The sequence below is a fragment of the Cyrtonyx montezumae genome, unplaced genomic scaffold (genome assembly GCF_038088225.1).
Source record: "Cyrtonyx montezumae isolate F1298 unplaced genomic scaffold, pur_monq_1.0 scaffold_2, whole genome shotgun sequence".
In the NCBI taxonomy this organism is placed as follows: domain Eukaryota; kingdom Metazoa; phylum Chordata; class Aves; order Galliformes; family Odontophoridae; genus Cyrtonyx; species Cyrtonyx montezumae.
This window is the reverse complement of record NW_027071936.1, coordinates 54341946-54368356: the sequence shown is the minus strand read 5'-3', so window position 1 is coordinate 54368356 and position 26411 is coordinate 54341946. Positions and strand designations below refer to the sequence as shown.

Here is a 26411-nt window from a genome sequence, read left to right as displayed (position 1 = left end):
CCACCCAGCTATGAAGAACAGAGAAATGTTATCTTGAATGGTACTGCGGCACGTTCCCAGGCCACGCTGCATGCTACTAATGAAGCCCTCATTAGCATTTACTTCCAAATTATGAACTTGGTATCTACAATAACATGAATGAATCAGTAATGAATCTTAAAATGTGGAACAAAAACAGAAGTTTATCAGCTTACCTTGAGGAAAAGGATTGGGCTGCACTAAGTACAGGAAAGCATGGACTACTTTAAACAAAATTCCTATTGGCCCTGGTTCATGGTATGCACCTGTATCGTATGTCTTGGCAGGTACAAATCCAAAATCCAAAGTCCCAGGAGGTGGCTTGTATATAGGCTGAACCTCGGAAATAGTACTTCCACAGAACAACAGCAGCAGCAGACAGAGTTCCACAGCCATGGCTAGCAGTATTCATAAAATCTGAGGTAGAGGTATATGCCCAACCAAGTCTAGAAATCTTCAGTACATTCACTTGGGAGATAGATTTCTTGACAGCAAAGCACTGGTGCCCTCACACCTTTATTCTTTAATGCCTTCTTGTTCTGGAGTGGTATAGGAGCCTCTCATGGAAAGAACTCAGCGCACCATCTCTAGTGGAAAAAAAAAAGAAGAAAGAAAGAAAGAAAATCTGAGCTCATTAGGGTATTAGCATGCAAGCAGAAATTGCAAGACACCTGTAATTTCCTGCATATACTCAACTTATCAACACTTGTAAAACAAGCTTGGAAGGGTACAATAGAGAAGAAAAAAAAAACCCTCAGGTCTGTGAATAAAATGGTCTACTACACACTCTGTACTTGAAAACTTGAAAGAGGGATAAAAACAATTACACACAGTTCCAGGTCAATGAGTTTTCAAAAACAAAGCACAGCACTGGGACAGCTCCACAGAAAATATGCAAAATTAAAAGTACAACATACAAAATGCAGCTCTAACTAAACACAGTATGTCACATCACAGTTTGCATTCAGTCAGCTACCTCTAATTTCTATAGTTGATGGCAACTACTAGTTACATTTTGTAGTTTCTTTAATCTGTAACTTTTTAGTTTGTAGGACTCCCACTTTCCTCCTCAGGATAACGTTGCAGATGGCACTTCATGACAACCATTTCATAGTTAAGATTGAAAATTCATCTCAAGAAAGAATTCAAGCTTCCACTTTTTTTTTTTTTTTTTTGCCATGACATTTTTATCATTAAAAGTTAAGGTGAAAAAAATCTACCATCCTCCTGAAAAATGTGTGTCTTCAATTACTTTCTATTAACCATTCACAATGTTCTCCTTCAGAGTTTGTGCAGTCAGTAAGTTTTTTATAAAATACCTTCTTGAAGTTAAGATTACTCTGGATGTCTACAAAGTGTTAAGAATGTCATCATTCTACAAAACCAAGGTACTTTCATCAATTGTCACCTAAGAAAAATAAGCAGAAAATCCCAAGTTTCCAACAAAGCACTTGGGTACATTTTTATCTACTTGGAGCAAGGTAACATTCCTTCACCTCAGCATGGGCCACAGTGCTCTCCAAGGAAACATCTCCTCCTCTTCAAAGAAAAAAGAAAAAAAAAGCCCACAACCACTAAAAGGCAGTTTTTTACTTCCTTTTGACTTTGGAAGTCATTCATCAGATCAGCTCACTTCTGGAAAGCCTTTAGCCATTGACTAGAGTGCCACCAGTGTGGACGACTGGGAATGCACCACTCACAACCAACCACCACCTCAAAGTGGGGAACACCCAGTGCAAAGCAACAACAGGGGCAAAACATCACTGCAATCACAGCTGCAGCCAGCCCAAAGCTACAGCAATTTCTTCACTTCCAAGGTGCTTCCATGTCAAAGGAGGTCTGAAGACAAAAACACTTCTAAAGTTGGTAGCAAGGTGAGTCTTTATATTCCCCGGTAAAACATACACTTCCTCTCTGAAAGTCAGCACTGACTCACTGGAAATTACATGGTAGGTCTGTTTACTACTCCTTCCTGCATGCAAAAGTCTGATTAGTATCAAGAAAAACATGGAACACAGAAATATAAAGCCAGACCAAAGAACTAGGGACAGTTTTGTTTCCCTGAAGCCCAATCTAGCTAAAAAAGAAAAGTTAAATCTTTCCACCCAATGCCCAGTGAATACCAAGAAAAACAATAAGAATCCTCCAAACATCAGAGTTACCAAGCCATACTCAAAGAGCCAGTGTTAGATATCTCTCTATATACAATGCCCAACACTGAAATGTAAAATCTTAGAAGACATTAAAAATAGGTATTTCCATTTCAGAAAGATAGGCTTAGTTAAATACTAATGTTAGAAAAGAATTATCATAGAACCATTTGAGTTGGAAAGGACCTATAAAGGCCATCTAGTTCAATTGCCCTGCACTGAACAGGGACACCTACAGCTAGTTCAGGTCGCTCAGAGTCCTGCCCAGCCTGACCTTGAATGACACCAGAAATGGGGCAGCCACCACCTCTCTGGGCAATCTGTGCCACTGATTTACTTACACTAAGAAAAAAAAAATTCTTTACAACCTAAATCTGACCTCTTTTGGTTTGAAACAATTTCCCCTTTTCCTATCACCACAGATCCTGCTGAAGAGTCTGTAGCCTTCTTGCTTACAGCCCCCTTCCCCCCCCCAACTACTTCAGATACAGAAAGGTCGCTCTCAGGTCCCCCTGGAGCCTTCTCTTCTCCAGGCTGAACAGCACCAGCTCCCTCAGCCTGTCCTCATAAAGGAGGTGTTCAATCATCCAGCTCTAACACATTATTTTTCCCCTTTTAATCATTTATTGAGACTGAGATTTTTGAGTTTTCTTCAGCCAAAAAGACATTTCTTCAGCTGAATTTTCCTTAATGCACCTGCCACGCCATGGCTGAATGCAGGAATTTACAGAGAATAAAAATTGCTTCAGTGGCAGTTTATTATCAGATCCACAGAAATTCCACAGGACCGAATATAAAAAAATCCCAATTACTTGCAAAAGATTTTTATTTTCTCCTAATGACAGGTCAGTGAAGGCTGTGCAAGTTCAATAAAATAAACCAAGCGGAACTCTTAATAAAAAGTTTGAACACTTTCTGAGTAAAGTTGAGTGCTCTGGAGTCTTCTAAATACTCTCCAAGAGCCCAGTAAGTGAGGAGATAATGCTCACACACCATGATCAACCCCTGACTGCAAAAGTTACAGAAACAAATAGAAAAACATTTTGAAAATGCTACATGGCAATGTTAGGTGAGTTTGTGAATGACAAAACTGGACAGGAAGATGACCGTAACTGGTGTCCTAAGGCAGAGACAGAAGACAGGGTATGTTTTCTGTTTGAGATCTGTTATACTAGAGAGAAGGGGGAAGAGGAAAACGTACACAACTATTTTTTGTTCCCCCACCAAAACAGATCAGATTTTAAGCTAAGGGCAATTTAAACTAGATCTAATTGTACAAATGGGAGAAAAAAGCACTACCAAAAAATCCTTCTAATGTGGAAAAATAATCACTATGCCTGGCAGAAGTGTGAACTCATACACTAGCTGTAAAACTGCCAGGATTCAGCATCAGCAAGGACACTACTGAAATTGCAAGGACACTACCTGTACTGCAGACACAAATAATATTTTGCTAAATGAAGATGTCCAACCACCTTTCAATTCCAAAGACACTACAGAAATCTCTAAGTCCGCATAATTTTCAGCTGAGCCTTTATGAATTTCAGTATTTTACGAAAAGCAGACAGGTATCTTGAGAATCAAAGAACCTGCAGAATTTTGACCAGATGTGCTCCTCCTTTTACTAGCAAATTTATCACAATGAACTTGGTTTACACAGGTTTAATGGGTGATTCCTTCAGGCTGACAGCAAATCTTCTCTGAACTATACAGAGGCTACGTTAATAGTGAGCAGGAACTTGCAGAAGCACTATTAAACCTATAACTCAGGCTACTTGTGAGCATTCCACAGCTCTTCAACCTACCTAAAAACAACTACGATATAAGAAGCTCCCAGTAGTCATCCTCATTTTGATACCTATTAAAAAAAAAACAAAAAAAAAACAAACAAACCCAACAACCCACAGCCTGAACTGGGAGCACAGTAGTAGCTGGATATGCTAGATAAACAGTGCTGAAAGTGAAAATCAATCAGTGAAATTGTGAGAACTGCAAGCATGGTGTATGAACAGAAGTAACAGTTTATACAGTTATACAGTTTATGGTAATCCTCACTGCAGCATGTGGCCATCTCATTTCCTTCAAAGCTGTGTGTCATCAGTGCAATCAGTCTGCTTGCACAACTCATCCCGAGTTCAAGCAAACAGGGAGAGAAAATCAGCTGTGTGAGCCTTCTGCATGCTAACATTAATTACCAAGTAAGGTGTTCACTTAATTCGTGTTTTGATTAAGAAAATAACCATCTGTTAACTACATAAGAAATATAGCAATGAAAACCTCTGTTTATGTTCTGTGTGGTTTGCAAGTATCCATACTTACAAGAATGGAGCTTTAGCTTTTTATTCTGTCAGCTGTCACCTATTCCACACATGTCACTTCACTGAGTTTTTGTGCGGTTTTTTGTTTGTCTGTTTTTCTTTTTAAGCACTGTTTTTGGAGAACATCATCACTCCTTTATCACGTACGCTGCAGTATTACCACATCTCCAGTATATCTTACTTCGTATTTAAAACAAACAGCTGCAGCATTTTCCAAAACTGATAGTGCTTCAGCAGTGGCAGTGCAAGTTTAAGAGTTTAAGTTTAAGAGGAGACAGACTGTGAAGCAGAAGTTCAGTAACTGCATTTATGATGGTACCTACGCTCACGAGCAGAACTCAGAAGCATCGTGATATCCTGCTCAAGAAGCATCACAACGTCCCACTCTTTGTTACAAGACTGGCCTCCTCCTAGTTAACATTGCAATCCATGCACATACAACTCTGCAGTGCAGTGATGTGACTGTGATTAACCCTGTGAACTGAAATTCAATCAACCAGAGGCTACATCGCTCAAGCTCAGTGTGGGAGCCTCCTGGCAGCAAACCAGGTCAGAACAGGGGAAGAAGCAGCTGTCCACAGGAAGCCCACCCCGAAGAGCTGGCTGCATTTGCTATGTTTTTTAATTAGTCATTTGAAAACCAGAGTCCATAATACCCTTCAAGGTTCCAGCTAAAGCAACCAGCGGAAGACTGAAATTAATTATGACAGCCACAACACAGGTAGCTACAGCTGGCCTTCAACTCCCAGATGTGCATTAAAACAAAACCACAAATGAGATGCAGTACAGTCAGCCAAGCTAGACACCGTCAAGTCAGAAAGGTACAGTTTTCTGACACAAAATCTCCCATAAGCCTACCAAGGATTACAACCTGTTGCCATAGGAGTAGAAAGCAAATAAGCCCAGTAAACACCGGGGACTGCAGAACTGTCTGAGAGCACCAACACAAAAACCCCCAACCCAGGGAGCTGCAGGAGGCATCTGCTGTGCTTGCTGGTGCTCAACACGAAGCGCTCAAGTCAAGAACGTGGGTATGCAGAACCCAGGTTAGCTTTGAGCCTCCAGCTGCTTCAGAAGAACCATCCCAACCCCCAAACAAACAAAAACAACAGAACCAGCAAAATCCCCTCACCGACCAGCCAACCTCACCCTACTGCCTGCTGCTGTAGAAGTCACAGCAGCTTACTAACAGGGCAACGTGCACAAATTGAGATATCTTCCCCAGAAGATGACGGCTCTGACTCTTAGCCTTCAAGTTTGCGTTGTCACTGACTGAACCAAAACCAAAAACACCACACGCATAACGTTAAGCGATGCGTTTACCCCAGTGCTCATAAACCTCCACTGGCAGAGCGCTTCTCAGCATCACACAGCTCGGACACCACAAAGCCATCCCATAACAGGACAGCTTTTCGGCACAGACGAACGAGCGAGGGCTGAGCGCAGCCTCAACATCAGACCCGGACCGCTCTCCCTCGCAGCCGAGCCCAAGTTTCCCCCATCTTTCCAACCACTTAGCGCTGGAGCCGCTCTGTCCCCCGCCGCGCCGCCGAGTCCCCGATCCGCACAGCGGCACGGGCGGCTCAGCTCCGCCTCTGCCGGAACGCGGACGCTCGGTAGTTTCTCTTGCCGCTCCGATGGCGACAAGCCGGTGTCCGCCGCCGCAGTGAGGCCGGGCCGCCCCAGGTGCGGCGTTCGCCGCAGCGCGCTCCCACCGCGGGAAGGGGCGAGCCGCTCTCCGCACCCGCAGTCACCGCAGCGCCGAGGCGGAGGGTCGCGACGAAGAGATGCGGACGGCCCCGGCCCCCTCCCCGCCCAGACGCCCGCGGAGCTCCGCGGGAGGATCCGCCCCGGCTCCCCGCACGCCGCGGTGCCGCAGCCCCTTCCTTCCCCGCAGCCCCTTCCTTCCCCGCAGCCACGCAGCCCCGCGGATCCCCTCGCCCCGCCGGCTCCTCCCGGCTCTCCCGACGGCCGCTCCCCTCACCCGCCTCCCGGGGTAAGGGGTTCTCCCCCACCGCCGCGGCCGTCACCGCCGCCGCACTTTCTCCCCGGGAAGGGCAGCAGTACTCGTGCCGTCCGCAGCGGGAGGAGCCCCACCCCACCTGCCGCCCCTCCCCGCGCACACCGCGCCCGGCACTCACCGGCGGAGCGGGGTCGGGGAGACGGAGGCTCCGGTCCCGGCTCGGCCCGCTCCGCTTCGGAGCACCGAGCATGGATTATGGAGGGCGGGCTCTGCCCCGGCCCGGGCTGCGGGACCACCCCGGCGGGCCGGGGCTGGGGGAGGGAGAGGGGGAGGAAGAGGAGGAGCGTGAGAAGCTTCGCCCCGCTGGGCGCCGTGGGGGCGGTGGGAGCGCTGCGGCCGCGACCTGTTGCTGGGCGGGCTGCGGCAGCGCAGGCACGGCCCTCCCCCCACGCCGGGTTGCCTCTCTCATCAGTTGTTGTAAGAACATCTTTTGTTTCACCCCTCCCGGGGGATGCCCTTCTTTCCTGACAAGGTTATCGCCTCTTTTGGGACCGGAGTCCATGTTTTGTGTTCAGAGTGACTTTGTTTCTGAGCCCGGTGACACCTCGACCAGACAAGATGCACCTTTCCTTACACTTTAACACATTAACACGTTTCTGAAGGTTCCTGCGCTTTCCTCGTTTGCCCTCTGTGATTTTTATTTGCATTTTTGGTATTTCAAAACTGCCCCCCTCACTGCAATATCAAGCCACAGGTTTTGGAAACAATTCCTACAATTCTTACCAGCCCCTCCACTGCCCAGCATCATCACGCAAGGCAAAGCAGGAACTTGTGCTGGAGATCCAGGGTCACTCTGACTCCCCATAGGTCCTAAAAGCACTGATGGAGAGGACGCTGATGGAAATGGCTTTGTGCAGGTAGAAAGACATCAAGGACGAGGGGGAAGTGGCTTTAGATGAGAAGTGGGGAGATATTTGGAAGGAACTCTTTACTCAGAGGGTGGTGGGGGACTGGAGCAGGCTGCCCAGTGAGGCTGTGTGTGCCCCATCCCTGCAAGTGTTCATGGCCAGGTTGGATAAGCCCCGGGCAGCATGAGCTGGGGGGTACCAGCCCTGCCCGTGGCAGGGGGTTGGAACTGGATGGGCTTTAAGGTCCCTTCCAACCCCAACCATTCTTTGCTTCTATGAAACCAAGCTTCCTGCTGTTGCACGGGGCTGTCTTGCTAATGTAACTTTGGCCAAGGATAGAACAGTTTTCTCACAAGTGATATTTGGCATGACTGAATTTTACCTGTATTGCAGCTCAGGGCATTTGCGAGCACTGCACATTGGAGAACAAGCTGCCACGTTGGATCCATGCAGAAAGAACAGCTTTTCTGACCAGTACAGTTCCTGGATTGTTCAGCTTGAATGTGCACAGTGCTGCAACCCAAGCTGGAGAGCACAGCACAGAGCTCAGCCAGAGCCTCTTGTCTCAGCTCTTGTTACAGTCCTTGTATGTACCCAAGCACTGTGTCAAAGCCAGGTGATGCTGTAGTTTTGGTGAGACACAGAACATGATGGCAAAAGGACAAGTGTGCTAAATTAGGCAGATAGCTTTCAAATTTAGAAGTACAGCTCTTTCTTAAGCTCCAGATGAAAATTGTTATAAATACAGAGAATTTGCCTCCCAAACAGAAAGCTGTGTGTAATCAAAACTATTAATCCAACGATCTGCTGGATTTGATTTCTAACACTCCAGTGAAGTGTTAGAAGAGAAAAGCTGGGTCTTGTTGCCATTTGATTGGTTGTAAACTGCGGAGTGAATGCATATAGCTACTGCAATAAATAACAGCAGAAGAGTATGCCAGAAATCAAAGACAGTGATGTGGGAATATAGAAGAGAAAGGCATGGAATGAAAAGGACACTGAGCCCTTCTGGAGCTGAAGACGCTAAGATTTTTTTTTGGATTACTAATTAACACAAGTAAGAGATTTACTAGAGGTTAATGGTAGGCTACCACAGATGTTGTAGTTTTCAAGCAAGAACACACAGATAGATTTACAGGAAAAAGACATGAGTGTTCACAGAAGAATTCAAACTAAACTAAATCAAGAGCAACTCCATTAATGAAGGTGCTTCCCCGGTGGACTAAGGCAACACCAGTTTCCTGATAAACATTACCCAAATTAGGTACTGAAAATGTGCTTTCTGAGTAGCACCTGGTTAATGTGTCACTGAGGGATGGTAGATGGAAGGCTGACCTCTCCAGCTGCCTCCCACTGTATTGCTGGCAAGCCAAATGTATGTCTGGCCCAAAAGTGCTCTGAGCAGCTGTTGACCTTTCCTTGATGTTTCTTCTGCATGTCAGGTAGGGGTGGACAACTGTGAAGTGGGAAATACAGCGCCAGCTTGCAGCCCTCATCCAAGTCACAGCAGAGGCCAGGTTTGTTTGGCTGCACATTTACCTGCCTGACATTTGGCTGTGAACATGCTGTTTTCAGATTTGCATGCACACTGTAATGCTGTCAAATCAGAAAATGGGAACTTGAAAACTGCACACATTCAAAGGAGGTTGAAAGAGTATCAAGAAAACTTCTCTTCCAGGGACAACACAATTTTTTTCCTGTGGTCCTTTCTGTCTTGGGGCACTTGACTAAAGTGAGGAAGTGATCTGTCAAACTACAGCACAGTAGGTGCTAGGGCCCTTGAAAACCTGCTCTGACATACACATCCAAAACAGGAGCAGCTGGATGAAGAAACCTGCCCTGTGCTTGTTGTTACTGAGCATTTGGAAATCTGTCTGCGTACCAATCATCTCTGTTATCTCAGAGGAAAATCCTCAGATAACAGGAAGATACATGAGTTTTAGAGCTTAACTGCAAGCTGTATCGTGTAATTGATTTTTAAGTAGTGCTTGTGATTAAAGGTCTATTAGATAAATAACCTTTTTCATTAGTCGTAGTTGTGCTAGGTATAGCATTGCCCAAAGAGAGCTAGAATCAGACATCCAGCCTTCTCCCAGAAAGAAAAGGGTTAAGGCTAAAAAGCCCTGGTGTTGTATTTAGTCTTCCCTGGCTGTTTCCTGAGTGTTGTCAGGGAGAGAATTGTGCATGGATGTGGGAGAAAGAAACAGCGTGCCTTCCCTGCACCGGGGCTGTGGAGATAAGTGGTTTACAGCTGTTGTACCTACCCCAGTTACCATTTTGCCCAAGATTCTGTGGATTATAACTGCCAAGTCCTTCCCTGCCTCCTCACTATGCTTTCTGCCTAGCCCTGCCCTCTCTTGTGCCCCTGCATTTCTGGCTCAGACCTTCACGTTCTGCCAGCTCTCACAACCACCCTGGAAGCATCCAGTGCCTGCCCACGTACCCATTTCCTCCCCCTGTCCCTGTTGTCTGTCCCCTCTTTGACATCCACAGTTGCATCCCTCCTTGTCCTTAATTCTCCTGTGGGATGTGAGGCTTAAAGGATTACAGTCTGTGTGAGTTTGCAGCCCGGACACTGCAGATGCTGGGAAAACAGGGGGCTGGGCTGACAGGAGGCAGGGAAGTGTCAGAGAAAGAGCATGTTGCACTATTAGACGCCAACAGCATAAATTTTGAAGGAAGGATCAGGATTCATAAGAATGGTGGGAAACAGAGCACAATTGCTGTGTGCTATTGCTTACAGTGTATTTGTTTAATTTCTTACTCCCAAGGGAAAATAAGAAAGGAAATGGACAATCTGGCTCACATTCATTCTCAGACTCAGTGAATAACATGGCATTTCATTGTAGACCTTTGATTCATGCCAGTTTGTGATATAATCTCAGTAAAGCTTGCCTTTATCTGAGCACAAGATTTATCCTGCTGTACATCACTTCACAACGCCTTCAGAGCACTGATGCTTTGTCAGCCACATGCCTTGCCATTATACTGAGCTCTACCCCCTCCTCACAACTGTGATAGATCTGCATGACAACTCATCAAACAGCTTGGAATTATATTCATTTCTTTTTGTCTGATGGAAGCCACCACTTGTTGCTCTAATAGATCTCAGAGATAAAGTTACAAACTGACAGGGATTGCATGATGCACGTGCTCTGTGCTTGTCACTTCTCTAAGCTCCCTACGCCCTGTTTTGGCATCATCTCCATGTTTTATTTTTGCTTGCAAGTCTTGACAGGTGGCATTCTGATAAATTAGTGTGTCAGAAGCACTCGAAATTACAATGGGAAAAGCACATCTCCTTTTGACCCTGGAACAAAAGGAGGTTCAAATGTTTTTTGATAGGAGACTGGGGAGAAATGGCTAACAACTAACCCAGGCATTTATTCCAGCTGCAGTGATGCGTTGTCTTGGGTCCTGGGCCCTCTCTCTGCAGGAGCTGTACGTAATGAGCAGCCTGATGTAGGATGTGGCCACAAGAGCTAAGATCTAAGCAGTTCCACAGCCAGGAGAGGCTGTAACATACAGATTAGACAAGGTACTAAAATGAAGATCTGTGTATCAGCAGGAACAAAACATTGCAGACATAATTTATCAGCCAAATTGAGTACACTCCTAAAAGCTAGCACAGAAGCAAAGATGTTAATCTCAGAATTCAGTTGTCAGGAAAGAAAAGGATCCATTTTCCTCTCTGTGAGTGACCCTTTGATATACAGAAGTCCCCTCAACGCAGAGTAGCTCTCCCATGCCTCCCACAAAACGTAATCCTACCTTATGAGCTTAGCTACTGCAGTGACCTTCTTTTGTCTGTCTGCTCAGGAGTAAATTCTGCCTGACAGGAGTAAAGAAGATTGGGAGAAGGTTATTTTTAATATCAGTATAGAATATCAGTAGCAAAAGAAAGTACCAGAAAGGGAGGGATCCATCCATTCATCATGTTTTCAGGGAGAATGACACCACCACCTACAACATCTTGCAGGAGTGCACAAACGGCACACATCACAGCATTAACCTGACAAGGCCCCTTCGCTCCAGTTTCCATTATTAACTTTACAACTAGTGCAAGTCTCCTCAAATGAACTGCATGAGGTAACTATTTATCTTACATAGACTGTACCTCAGCTGAACGTTTATGAACAGGATAGGGAGACTTTTATAAGTCCTTTGCAGAGTCCTTTGTGTCTGATCGCTAAGTTTCTTGTGGAGTGGCAGAGAACACTTTTTCTTGTAACTCAGCCCAGGCTTCTGGGCTCAGTCATCAGCTTTTTCCTTCCTCTTCTGTGCACACTTAAAAGAAGCAGCATTTCCACCCTTCCAATCCTGACACCTCACTTTCCACTGACACTGGGAAGGCAGCTTGCTCCCCACATGCTGTTATCATGCAAAGCAGATGTGCAGCTTCTCCTCTGCCACCTCACAGCTCCTTTCTCAGTTCTCTCTGAGCTGGCTCAAAAATCTTTATTAGGGCTGAGGAAGAGAAGATTGCAGCCCTGATGGTAACTTGCTCAAAGCATAAATGGCATTTTTTGCTCTATAATGAAATGGATTTCTTCTTATTAAGGAAAATGTTTTCAGAATTTTACAGAGAAGATTGGATTTTTTTTACTAACATTCTCATTAGTTTCCTGTATTTGACCTCTTTGCTGATTAAAGGATCAGAGACCAAGGAAAGGGAAAATGTTCCCACTGGTACAAACATAAAGAAGGGAAGCTGACCTTTAGCTGGGCTTCCTTGCCTTTTAGCAAGTCAGAATGTCAAATGATTTTCTGCATTGAAGTATTTCATGGCAACACAAAGCATTTGAGAACAAGAAAAACTTACAGTGTTGGAGGATACCTGAGGCTTGCTAAACTAAAAAACCTAAAGCTAAACTGTAGTCTTAAACTCTAGCCTGAGTAAGAGCAAGCCTCATGCTCAAGACATCAGTGTGCCACTTGGTTCTGCCTCACTGCAGGCTCAGACTTCCCTCCCTCTGTGCTTAAGCTCACAGTCATTCTGGTGAGTGCAGCCTGGGCACAGGCTGTTGCCGTGCTGGTTTGCTCTTCACTTGGTTTCTGGCTGTGAACGTATTAGATCTTGTGTTCAAGGAACAGTGAAGCCTGGGGAGCTAGACAGGACATAGTTCACCTAAGCATGCCCTTTGGCATAGGGGTGGAAGCCCATGCAGGTATAGGAAACAGAGCGTTTGAATGCAGTCGGGGTGAAGGAAAGACAAATTTTCATCCTGGTACTTATTCATCACCTGCTTTCATAAAAAGGATGGCATAAAGTCCTGTGGTTTTTGGAGAGAAGGCTTCAGACAACAGTAGATCTTTGTTGAAATATGAACTGTTTGAATGGCCATTTGTTCTCATTATTAACAAATAAAAATGTTATCTTTCATTTGACTTGTGTAGGTCAAGCTTCCAATTTCATTTCTACACTTTTGAACAGCCGCATAAGAAATATGAACGACAAAGCAGCCCCACAGCACCAAAGAATTAGAGCTGTTTTGTTGTATCTCACTGTACGTGTTCAGATGAGAGGACTTTTCACTACATTTAGGGAAAGCTTTTCTGAGGCTGCCAGATCTCACTTTCTGTTGCACCACGAGCTGCCTTTGCTTCTGTACAGGTTTAAATATTTGCTTTGGCAGATTTGCAGTTGTTGCTATTTGTACAAAGAAAAAAGAAATAAATTCCCAAATCATATTTCAGTTGTAGAAGCAATCATCCTGTAAAGAGTACTCCAAAATACACTGCAGTAGTAGAGTTTATGTATTAGTTTATACATTCTATATGAGCTGAGGGCTGATGCAGTACAAGCAGACAATTAAAAAGTGCACATCAGATGTATTTTGAGCTTTCTTTAGCAGCTGTTTCATATTACCAAACATGCACATTGCAGTCTGGTTTTATAACTGTATATATTTCAAGTAGTTTGCAGAGTTATCTCAATATACTGAGCAAAACCCAGCAAAACATTATAAAAAGTATGCGTGATAATTCCACCCAACTGTTGCCAAATTGAGAGTAGAGAAATGACACAACAAACATTTCCTGCCCATGTGAAATCTGTGAGTAGGAAAGTCTGCACTGGAACTAGAATGCAATTTACTTAAGCCCCATGAGAGGAGTTATACCTGTGTGTAGCTATCAGCCAACCCAGAGTTCTGGAGTATATCAAATGTTACTAATTTGTACTTACTGACATAGCCCTTGAAAAATCCTCCCAGTTGTATTTCCAGCTTAAGCCTGTGTTTAAATAACCCCTTCAATACTAATTTTCTGCAGCCTCTTTGCTGCCTCTGAATGACAGTAGATTGAATATGTTGTCTTGTGATTTTGACAGCAAAACCAAAATTCATTTTTTAACACTGAAGTTCTGTGGTGGAGGAGCAAGGTAGAACATTTTGTTATTGTGTGCTTAAAGACTTTTGGTATACATTTTCTCACTGGCTTTAGAGAGGGAGAAAATCTTCTACAGCATTCCTTGCTGCTGCAGCAAGATTTGCAATACTACCAGGCTCTGATGTTCTATTTGGGAGCTAGGATTACTCACAGTCAAATGGCTCAGCTCCCCATGGCTCTCACAATTCGAGCTATGCCTCTGCCAGATCACAGTAGCCTCACATTTGTTATTTCTCTAAAGATAAATAAAAGGGAAGAGTGTCTATGGGCAATAAGCTTCAAGCACATCTCCATGGAACACCTGTGTGCTGAGGAGTGGAGTTTCATTTACCTCTGAAGCAGGGGCTGTCTATGTCAAGACTTGAAACAAAAGGCTAGGGGACAGCCACAGAGAAGCTAAAAGCTCTCTTGTGGATCTATCTGCCCCCTCCTCCCTAACCTTGAGAAAAACGGTTATAATAAGACTTGCCTTCATTTTTATATTTATTTTTGCCAGGGTTTTGTCAACACATCTGAATCTCTGCTTGGAAAGAGCAGTACAGGACACTGCAGTGTCTGGGAAATCAGACAGAAGTATGCTGTGTTTAGAAGTGATTTGTGTATTAAATGAGATCATAATTGGTTAAATTGCCTGGTAATTAAGGAATTTTGCTCTTCTTATTAAATAAACAATTTTTTTATTGCAAACAGTTCTCGTCTTTCTAAATTAGTTCCAGGAAACCCTATAATGTCACTCACTATTAGCATTTGGAATAGCATTAAGAGATTTATGCGGGTTCATATTAATCTGTCTAGGTTAACCTTTGAATCCAGGCTGCCTCAGTTGCTGTATTTCAAATCTGCAGAATGCCATTTCTTCTCAGTGGGCAGGAAAAGGTTTAGCCCAGATTTAGAAGTACTTTGATCGTACTATGAAGTCATTTTGAGCTCATTTGTGACCAAAATAAAACATTTCTCTGGAGCACTTCTCTTCAGCCTTATACTGAGTTGCTTAACCAGCTGGAGCTAACTTTTAGCTTAGCCCCTTGCTTTCTGTCTAGAAGCTGCTGCAGAGAACAGACATTCGCTAGGGCAGAGAGCAGCGTCAAGAATATTCTGTTTCATTTGGGCACTACATCTCAGAGCTTCAGAAATGCATCATCACACACCCTTGGAAGGGAGGGAGGGTTCTGTCCCATCTTCCACCTGCAATGCCCAAAGCCCCACGAGGCACCGTCCAGCACTGTATGGAACAAGGGCAGATGCCCCGTGTCTCTTAGGAGGCCTGGTCCAAAGTTTAATGATGCTCATAATTAGAAACTTTTCCTAATATCTAACCTAAATATTCTTTTCAGCAAACTGGGTTCAGTTCTTCTTATCCTAGCCCCAGTGGACATGGAGAATAATTGATAGTCACTGATTTTACAGCACTGTTAGAAATACTGGAAAATGTACTGGAGCATGTTACCATGTCCTTCCTCTGTTCTTCTGTTTTCTGGATCAAAATCTAGTCCCTTCAAAGTTATCCTAAGATTAAGGTTTTCATTTATCTCTCCCAACATCTCTATAAATTGTGTATGCCCTTAAAAAATGCCATTCCCTTCTGCCATCGTGTAATTGCAGCACCTTCTTGAGGGAAGCAAGCTGATGAGTTCCCTAACCATGCCAACAGTGTTCTTCTTGGTGCACTGCTGAATTTGCCTTTTTGGTAAGAGCACTCCATCTTTGGTGCATACTTGGTGCGTTTGTATCTTTGCAGACTCCAGAATCTTTTGCTATCTAGGCAATTGTCCCCTGCTGTTTTTGTTTGTTTGTCTTTAATTAATATTATTTTTTATTGTACCTGATTCTTTCCCCTTTATCATTTTCATTTCTTTAACTTCATATATTTGATTAAGAGTTTACTCTTTTATCAAGCATATTTTGAAAAAGGTTGTCTCCAAAATGCTTGTGTGTCTCAAAACAGTATCATCTGTGTAATTTATAACGAACGCTCCACAACTTGTGTCATAGGATCATGAAACAGAATGGCTTAGGTTGGAAAGGACCTTGAAGATCATTCAGTTCCAACCCCCCTGCTGTGGACAGGGCTGCCATCCACTAGGTCAGGTTGCCCAGGGTTGCATCCAATCTGGCTTTGAATGCTTCCATGGATGGGGCAAGAATGTGCCATTGGAAGGTGTTGGAAGGTACAGAGCTGAGTCCAGAAAGACCCAACCTGAAATGCTCCAGAGGTCATCACTGAACAGCTGATACCTAGCTGCCATGCTGAGTACAGCGAAGAGTCTGACATGCCCACCGGCTTCCTTGGCTGCATGCAGAGCAGGGTTAAGCATGGTTTTGTGGCAACAGGACAAAAACAGGAGTCAGATTTTTTTATTTTTATTGTTGATTTTCTCACCAATTTGCAATGCATATGACAGAAAGGTATTGTAATCTCTCTTTTCATTTATTTCCTTGCCTGTAAAAGGGAAATGGAAACGTTTGTGAAGTGCATGGCTCCAAGGAGGGAAGATGCTATTGAAGTGCAAAATAGAAATGCTGTATCAGCCCTATCATCATTTATGCAGGTTGAAGCAGGGAGCTCAAAAACTAACATCCCAGAAACAGTGGAACTGCTCCAGGGCTGATGCCTGTGGTGATAAAACCTGGCTCTGCAACGCACTGTCCTCAGGCCAGGACCGGACCCCTCACTGCTGTTTCCCCTCCTCGCTGTAGGAAGCAGGGACTGTGTTTGTGTTCCAACGGCACCAGCACAGTGGAAGCGGTTGGAAATGAATTCTAATTACACTGTTCTGTGTGCAACTGGCACAAGAATTTGGCCCATTAAAACATACGATAGTCACCAGTAGAAACCGAATATGGGATGAGGCTGTGTTAATGGCTGTTCTGTCTTTGTAGAACATATTACAATCATTGATTTTTTCCTTTTGAACTTCCTGGTGACCATGCAGAAGTTTTTCTTATTTGCAGCAAATGTTATAACAACAGAATGGCTTGATGCTCCAGCAAGATTTGGAATCACTGAGGTAAACAAAACTTGTTCCAAATAAAAATATGCTGAAACACCTACTCACGGCTGTGACCAGAGCTGGGAAACAGCATGGAACAGTTGTACCAAGAGCTGACCCTGCAGTCAGGGCTGTGCCTTTTGTCCCTGATGGGCTCTGCTCCAGCATCCTGTGTGAGCCACCTGGCCACGGACATACAGCCTGAGAGCCCATCCAAACTGTGGTGATCCCACTGCTGTGCCTTTCAAGAGAAGAGGAGGAATGCAGACGATCCTGGAGGGATGGGGAGAAAAGGGAATGTTTCTGACTGCCTGTTTGCTATTTAAACATGCAGGGAGATAGATATCTGATAAATATTTAAGTTGCACCGATTTATTTAGTGCTGTACATGTTTAACAAGATGAATACTAAAGAGGCTAAATAGATGAAGATCTCTAAAATGATTGGGTCACATGTGTCTTTTTACTTCAGGCCTTTGTGCAGCACAGATATTTCCACCAGTGTAACTATTTATTAATGCATTAGCAGACCTTGTGCTGTGAAACCCTAACAAACACCCTACACTAAGGTAGGAGGAGCAGGCTCCTTTGCTTCTGCCCTGGCTATCACCTCAAACACCTTGAAACTCTTTGCTTTTGCATAAAGACTGCATTATGCTTACTACTGACCTTGCACAGCAGTTTCACCAAATTCTCAAGGAAATATTTGTCTATATACATGGAGAATTTGACCCCTGTATGTCTGTCAGCCACATGTAGTGAGAAGTGAGTTTGTCTGTGGAAGATTAGCTTGTGTACTCTGTATGACACATAAAGCTTTGCTGAATCTCACTTGATTAGTTCTCTGTTGTGACTCTAGTACAGAGATAAAAACATTGGATGGCTGGTACTAAATCAAGTAACGCCAGATTGTGACTCAAGCATGCATGACTAAATCTAGCTATCCCCAAATGAGAATGGCTTAGGTGAGTCCAGTTACAAAGGAAGAGTTGCACTTAAGCTCTTGCCTGTGTTAGTCGTGAGGCATAACTGTGCAGAAGCCTTCAGGCAGTGCTAAGATTTTTTTCAGATAATAAAATACACATTAGAAATGAAACTACAGCACTAGCATCACTGGGAGCTTTTCCTTTTTGTTGCACTCTGAGTGAGAGAAAGGGCACGACATGGCTATCATTGCTATCAGCATCAGGGCAGAAGACTAGCAGCAGAGATCAGCCGCCATTTCACACCTCTTACTACTGCTCTGCAAGACCAGAGAGGCATGGCTGGAATCTGTGTCGCAGTTACAAAGACACAGAAGTTCAACTTCAAGAGGGGCCAAGGGGTCAAGAGGGGACAAGGATAGTCTTAACAGAGCAGCCCAACTGGAGCTGCTCCCCAGCTATATAAGCACATCTCAGAGACAGCCAGCCTCCCACTAAAGGATGTGGCAGAGCTGCTGTGGGGCTGCTCTCTCCTCAAGAAGCCAAAAGCCTTCCTAAAGCAGCACTGCTTGTCTGTAGACAAAGCTTTTTGTTGGGCTATTGTTGCTCCTCTCAGCCTCCAGCTTCAGTGTCTGCCTGTTTTGCCTGTGTATTAAGATACTAATGGAGAGGGAGAGTTTTCCACACAGTCTGATGAATTCTCTTTCGAGCAGAGTTGATGCTATCAGAACCTCAAAAATGCTTTATAAATTATGCTACTGTGTTTGAGATACAGAGTGTATAAGTCCACCTATAACAAGATTCCTTATTAAATGCATTTATCCTCATTCTGTCATCCACACAAAGTTATTTTCACCATTAAAGTGATGTCTGACAGCTTTTTTATTTATTCTGAATGTGCTGGATGGGACCCAGTTTTCCATATCCAGAGCAAAATGCTCAGAAAGTTGGAAAGATCACTAAGATATCTAGTCCAACCTTCAACCCATCACCACCGTACCACTAAACCACGTCACTCAGAACAACAGCTACCCTTATGTGCCTCACCTCCAAACATGAATATTGTGTTTACCTGAGATGGTTGCTGGAGGATTTAATTCATTTCAATTCTGCTGGACAGCTTTCCAGAAAGGATCAGAGATTTGTCTTCTGCTCCATGGAAGGATCTGTGTTCAAACATGCAGTTCAAAAAAAGCTGTTGAAGCTCTCTTGACAGACAGCAAATCTGAGAGGAAGCTAGAGACAGCCTCTGCCAGCGAGGCAATACACAGCCTAACAGGAGGCTATCAAAGCCACGGTGTAAATTTTACCTGGGAGTGTTTTGCCACCATAGCAGGAATTGTGCCAGAGGCTGAAATGAAGATCTGAACACTGATGTCAATGGAAGGAAAACTGAAGCCCACTAATTAATACCCCAAGCTAACCTGTGGAGCTCACAGTCAAGGCAGTGGTGTTTTTTGTTCTCTGTTGATTGGAAAAACATTCAGAGGATTGATTTTCTCTGGATTCCACAAGACTAACATAGACACTGAAGGGAGAAGCCAGAAGGAAGACTCCCAGATGTGCAGCTCTGCTTTGAGAAGCACCAGCTCTTCATTCTCCTACTAGGCAATGGTTACCTGAGACTTCCTCCACTGGCCAGACCACTGCTGTTACCAGAGTAGAAAGGTAGATAAAAAAGCAGATAGGATATTGAAATATAGAAAAACTATTTGCCTAATGCCTTATGTCTTTATGATCATTTTATGCTAAAAACTAACTATTGCAAAGCCATTTAGGAATATGGAAACAGACAAAAAAAAATCCGGGTAAATTTGTGCTGCTTTTGAATGGAGATTTCAATAGTATACAAACATTAAAATGCTGGGTCTCTTGCTGTGAAAATCTTTCTTCTCTAGTCCTGGAGTGACTTGCAATATGAGATACAGCCTTTAGAGAAACATTAATTAGTGTTTCCAATCTAGAGGATGTAGCTTGAACCAGCTGTTCTTTTAGTTTCATCTACAGCACAAGTCCATCTCTGAGACTGTATAAACAAATTAGACCACATATGTACTTGTTTTTGGTAGTACATAAAGAGAAAAAAACATTTTATGTGAATTTGCCCTCCAGAAATAGAAGTTCAGTATTTAGACATCATGCATTTGGAACTCCCATGCATACAGTCACGGAAAAGTCCTCATGATGAACGAGTGCAGGAGGGGAGAAGGAATCATCAAAATAAAATCCCCGAATTGTCAGCCTGCCTTCTTGATGGCTGCTGGGACCTGTAGTATTCATGTGGCTTAGAGACTTGTTTGGAGAGCTATTGTCAGGCACCTACTGGTACATTCTCCTGTTTCAGAAGTGGTGAGCCAGAGTAACTAATTATATGTGCATTATTTACACATCACATCTATGCAATTTCCATCATCCACCTACAAAAACACCCAAATTTAACTGCACACTTTCCTGTTCATTGTGCCTAACTTCTCATGTCTCAGATGCACACTTCAGGCCATACTTTCCTACATTAATTTTTTTGCCCCATTTATTGCTATACTCTTTCTTTTCCCTGAAAATAGATATAATTCATTCTGAATATTTTATGCAAAATGAAATACTAATGGGATTTGAGTCTTGCTGATAAGGCTTCAGTTTCCATAACTGATATTCATAATATTAATACAAAACTTATTCTCTAGTATTCAAAATAGATGCAATTCACAGTACAAAGCAGCTTAAATTCACAGAAATTACAATCTTAAAAAAAAAAAAAAAGCAGATAAACGTCACCCATACAATTCCCTGAGAATTCTTCCTGTGCAGGAACAATTTCTTCTTTCCCAAGAAAATGACAATGGTGAAGTCTCTCTCATTACCTGGAAGAAAGAAAACATCCATCCTTAGGCTGCCAAGCTAGATCATGGACATCATGTTCACAGTCCCATCTTAGGGGAAGGTGACATCCTTTCTCCTGCAGCAGGTGTTTTGAAGCAGTATACAACCTCAAGGTATGTAAAACGAGAATCTATTAATTTCCTTTTGCACAAAAATAGAGATATTTTTTATCAACTTGGAGCATCCTCTCAGTGTTTTCTAGGTGCACACAGTCATGCTATTCCATGAAAAAAAATTATTTTAAGTATTATGTGTCTCATCTCATTAGTCTGTTTCTCTCTATCTATTGTCGCTCACTGGAGAGATTTGAGTTTCATTTGCACTCATACTTCCATTCAGTGTGATAGTCCATATCATACGTGCCCTGCCCACTCAGCACCCCTCTAATACCTATACAGGGTGAATAATGCCTTCCTTATGCCATTTATTGGTCAGGAAGAGCTTCTACTTGTTGAATCCATTTTGGAGACAGCATGGTCACGTGGCACAAGCCTATCTCTTGTCCTTCTACCACAAAGGTAATTGGCACAGAGTCTCAGACCCATGGGATGATATTCAGGTTGGATATTAGGAAAAAACTTTTCAGACAGAGAGGTGAGGCACTGCCAGAGGCTGCCCAGGGAGATGGTAGAGTTACCACCTCTGGAGGTGCTCAAGAAACGTGGACATTTGGCAGTGTGTGACATGGTCAGTGGCAGCAATGGTGGTAGGTGAACAGTTGGTCTAGGTGACCTGAGAGATTTTTTTCAACCTCAATGATGCTATGACTTTGATTCTAGTAATTTATCCACATATCTTCATATATATCCACTTGATCATAATGATAACTCACCATGCCTCCTTGTGCTGACAGCTAAAACAAAAATAATGATATCTCTAAGCAAAGATCATAGCATGAAGCAGTGCCTCCACCCCCACTGGTCTGCCATACTGCTCTTTATTCATCAGGGTTCACCTTTTTAGAAAAATTGAATCCACAGAGTAAATCCCGCATGAAATAGCCCTCAGATACTCCTCAGGAAATTTTCCACTAAAATAAATGTTCTGCTTTTTTGCACAGGACATCAAACAGCAACTGGATAGAGCAACACATAACCCTGGAAATCTCCTCCCTAGATTTCCTCATGAGTAGTCAAATCTCAGCTCCGTATCCCTATTGCTGAAAGTCTGTGGGGATTATGTGAACTATCTTGTGCTCATGTGCATGTAAGTGTCCTCCTTGTTTGTTAGGCCTATCAGGAATATTTCAGCATTTGGGAAATGAGCACAGACAAACCCAGAAGGGTGGGTTCAAAGCCATCTCCGCTGGCAGAGCTCCAACAGCTTCATTCAAACTACAACAGCTTGTGCAGCACTGGCTAATCTCCCTGCAGAGTTCAGCTTTCCAACATATGGTGACCATAAAAGGGCACACCAAATCACACTGATTGTGTGAGTGGAAAATAAGCATTTAAAAATGGGTAGATCGCAGAGGAAGAGATCGTTAGAATCAATGGTGGGTGCTCTAAAAAAGTAGCCCTAGAGTGACTGGAAATAGATGTTCCTGATGACCCTGTTGGAGCACCAATTCCCAGTTGTGTTTATCTCTGTGTTTTCATAGAATCACAGAATATTCCAAGTTGGAAGAGACTCATAAGGATCATGGAGTCCAAATCCTGGCTTCACATGGGACCACTCCAAACCCAAGCCCTTGGCTTGAGATCATTGTCCAAAACCTCCTCGAGCTCCATCAGCTTGGTGCCATGATCACTGCCCTGGGGATCCTGTTCCACACCTACCATTCTCTCAGCATTATTAGTGGTAGAGAATTGTATAGAGTCAGAAACTCAACTTGTGACAACTTTTCAGTCAAAATACATTGCTCTGCAAGCAAATATCAGCTTTGTTCATAAAAGGATCTGTTCTAGTTGTTGCCTCAAAATGAAACTCCAGACATAGCTGAGGTAACATTCACCAGCATGCTCATGATGGAGATAGAGGAGCTGTTCAGTTCTCAGTATGATTGCTGTTAATAAGTTCATATAATTATACCATAATAGTGTGCAGAACTACTTCTGTGGATTCTCTGCAATAGAGGAAGATTTAACCCAGGGAGAAAATGTATAGTTAAGATGACAAGCCTTGTTTGTGCCCTATGGTCCTGCCAACTTCACAACACTTACATTTCTTTTATTTCCTAAGGCTTGAACTCCTAGAGTCTTCCGATTGTATGAAAACCTACATTTTATGTATTTATTTTAAAGAAGAAGCCTCCAGCTCTCAGGTTATAGACAAGAACTCATTGATCATTCTGCACTGGAAAGTGAAGGAACCATCTCAGAAACTCTGGACACTGGAGGTGGACTACAGGATGGATAACACTGATGTCTGAGCGTGAAACACACTTGCACATACCCCTGATTAATCCAAACAAAATGTCAGTAAAGCCATTTGTTTCCTCACACAAAGCCAAAACAGCCAGGAATTGCTTTTCTGTAGCAAGGTCCAGCTCCAGAGGTCTTCCTGGCTTTGTTTCTTACTGTGAGACAGATTTTAGATCAGTGAGCTATATTCTTTGTCATCTGTTTCATGAATTTCTTAAGTAGAAATAGTCTTCTATGTCCCACTGTGGGAGAGAATGCTGCTGTGAAGCTTAATTGAGAGTTTTTTTTTTTTTTGAGATTGTTGGCTGACATGTGAAAGTGTGGTATTGTATTTGCACAGGGATTTCTTGGACATTTCAAAAAGCAGAAAGGATTGTGGCTCAAGAGAAAGCTACTATAGATTTTGAGGTATACATTTTAATATGCCTATCACTTTCAGGCAGACTCGAGCTTTTGAGAAGAGCCAGTTGTTTGCTAAGGGAATTGCCTAGGGGGAACTACAGTATATTTCCTAATTAATTACTTCAGATTAAAGGTATCTTTAAATCCTACTGCATTGAAGGGCAACTTATATTGGTGCTTTCAACTTACAACCTAAGAATTACTAATTGAATTTGTTTTAATTAGGGAAATTCAGCTAGGACTGAAAAGCTGTCCCACATTCCTTTAAAGATTTCGTAGATTGTAGAGCTCTGGAAATTGCCATGATTTACCTTAAAATATGGTGGGTTTTTTTTTGTTTGTTTGGTTTTAGCACGTTTTATTTCCCCTTACATTGAATTAGCACAATATATTCATTGTACAGGAAACCAGACATGTATTTCATACTGACAATGATTCTTCACGGTGTGACAGTATTCCACTGAGAGGAAGGCTCAGAGCTGTTTTGCCTGGAGTATTTTACTTCAGTGCTCAACTGAAAATATAGTATTCAAATCTTTGACACCTCACTGGAAGTGCAAATGTAAAGATTACTGAAGTGAAAAGGAAATCAAGAAAAGCTTGCACCTTTCATCTCTCCTTCATAGCTCTACACCTAGGATTTCATGTCAAGATGGTGACTTTACAAGAGGAGCTGATACCAAAGACTAATTGACTGCTTCAGGTCATAGAAAATACTGACTTATGATTGTCTAAAATCAAGGCATCAGAGTCCTAAAGCAAAACCAATAAGTTATATTTACAGCTATTAGCACCTTAATAAAGAAAAGCAGCAACCTCCACAGAATTCATGAAAGATCAGTGTTCTTTGAGTATTCTGGTGCCTAAATAAAATCCATTCACATCTAAATCCTTCCGATTCAGACTCAGTGCAGTTCAGCATGCTGCTACAACAGGAAGTGTCCAAAGTTCATGCTGATCAAAGCAACATAATGAAACATCTGCTTTGTCAGCCATAAGGTACATCAACAGGAGCATCTCAGAATTACCGTCCTTCCATTTTATTTTTCATACCAGTGAAGCCTTGACAGGAGAACTTTTGGGTACGACATTTCAAAATGCAGACAAATTATAGAATCCCAAGGAGAGAAGGTTAGGATTCTTTAGATAAAGATGATCAAGAACAAGCGATACCAGCCTTACGCTAAAAATGTTGCTGTGAAGAAAGTGATTCATTGTGCTCCTTATCTTCCAGGGTTAGTAGAAAGGAAATGAGCATGCTGCAGGCTTCCTCTACTTTGGCTCTTAACATGTAGCCATCAGATGAAAGATGGTTTAAGTTGATGCTCTAATGCCAGCAAGTGAGAATTCCTGGTTGCTAGAAATGACAGCTGACTCATCTGAAACCAAATTTCACAGTAGCACCACTAGGAAAAACAGTAGAAATTGGTCAGTTTCAGCTGGGTGTGACAGAAGGGCTTCTCCCCAGGTTATGGTTCATCCTTTTGTCACTCTCAAAAGTGGATGCCCCCAAAGACTCATCCAAGAGTTGCTCATGAAGTGACCCTGGCTCTTTAAATAAGATTGTCTTGTGAAAGGGTCAAACAGGAGATTAAGTGGCGGTGGTCGTGGTGTTGCTCTGTACTTGTCAATCCTAATCCTTCTGCTCAAAGGTCAAGTAGTGCCAACAGAATCGTAGAGACAAGGATGCAGATGACACTTCCACAATGGCTTTCTCACCTTCAGCCATGGGGTAATGTTGGGAAGCTGTAGGGAAAACCTGGACTCCTGCTTATAATGAAAAAGCTGCTTTGCCAGATAGCTTTCTAGGATGAAAAGATCAAACCAGCTATAGTCTTCCAGCATTTTTTTCTGGGCAAATAATCAGATTTAAAAGTTTTGTTCTTTTTAGTACTTGAACAATAATGTGATGATGAATGAAAGCCAACATAATTTTGTCAAATCATTTCAAACCTGCATGTTTATCTTTGACAGTGTAATACACTGGAAGGGAAGAAGCAGCAGGTGTCACTTATGTAAATTTTCATGATACTCATAAGATGTTCTACAACTAGGGAAACATAGTTGATACTAAAGTTGCTTGGAGCAGTTAATGAAACTCAAGACAAACCCTACTCGGTTATTTATCAGTAGTTATTGATGATCATTATCATTCTAGTTATCAATACATCACCACAACAGAAGTAAGATCCTGTGGAAGCCCACTGCCATTCAGCTTTTTTTTTTTTTTTTTTTTTTTTTTTTTAAATCTGCAGTAGTATTCTGGTGTCAGAGAAAGGCAAAGGAAAGGATGTGAATATGCTACAGGATAAGAATACAGAATAAACTTAGCAGACCGCAGAAAGAGATGGTAGAAAAGAAATTAAACTACAGCAGCTCTAAGACTGGGCTTTAGACTTCAGCATCACTACACAATAACGTAAGTCTAAATCTGAGAACAACTAAGCAGTTTCATAAAAAGGATATAGATCTAGCAGTGCATTCAAACTGTCCTAGGTCCAAAGCAGCATGCTGAGTTTAAGAAGTAAATCCCGTACAAGGATGTGATAACTAAAAGCTGCCTGATGTAATCCTCTGGCTTGGCTCAGCTCTGTGAGAAGGCACCAGCTGGAATTCTGTGCCCATTTTGTGCCTCAAGATGAGAAGGGGACAAGCAGTCCATAAAGAGAAGCCGAACTCATTTGGGTTGTTTAGCAGCCTGAAGGGAAACATTATATAGTCTCAGCTGTCAAGGATGTAAGAAGAAATGAGAGAGAGAGAGATTACATTCGCTTTCCATGCCCAAGGACAAAAACTAGAGTCTGTACTGGGACCAATGCTCTTTAATATCTTCATCAATTACATTGACAGTGGGATCGAGTGCACTCTCAGCAAGTTTGAGTATGACACCAAGCTATGGAGTGAAGCTGACAACACCAGAGAAAACAGGACACCATCCAGAGAGACCCAGACAGGCTGAGCAGCAGGCCCAGGAAAACCTTGTACCTGGATTTGCTCATGAGGTCTTGTGCCTGAGTTGTGGCAGTCAGCACAGGCTAGGGGATGAAAGGATAGAGTGCAGCCCTGCTGAAAAGGACACAGGGATACTATACTGGAGGATGGTACAG

General features: G+C 43.0%; 1 protein-coding gene across 1 annotated transcript in view; it reads right to left on the bottom strand.

Moving 5' to 3' along the window:
* PROM1 (prominin 1) overlaps positions 1-6746 on the bottom strand; it is a 59552-nt gene extending 52806 nt beyond the window's left edge. The window contains exons 1-2 of the mRNA XM_065735766.1: positions 6628-6746; positions 195-605 (exon numbers count right to left, since the gene is read on the bottom strand). Coding sequence (XP_065591838.1) covers positions 195-414 — 220 coding nt within the window. The 5' untranslated portion in view covers positions 415-605; positions 6628-6746. The remainder of the gene's footprint in view (positions 1-194; positions 606-6627) is intronic.
* Between the last annotated feature and the right edge of the window lie 19665 nt (positions 6747-26411).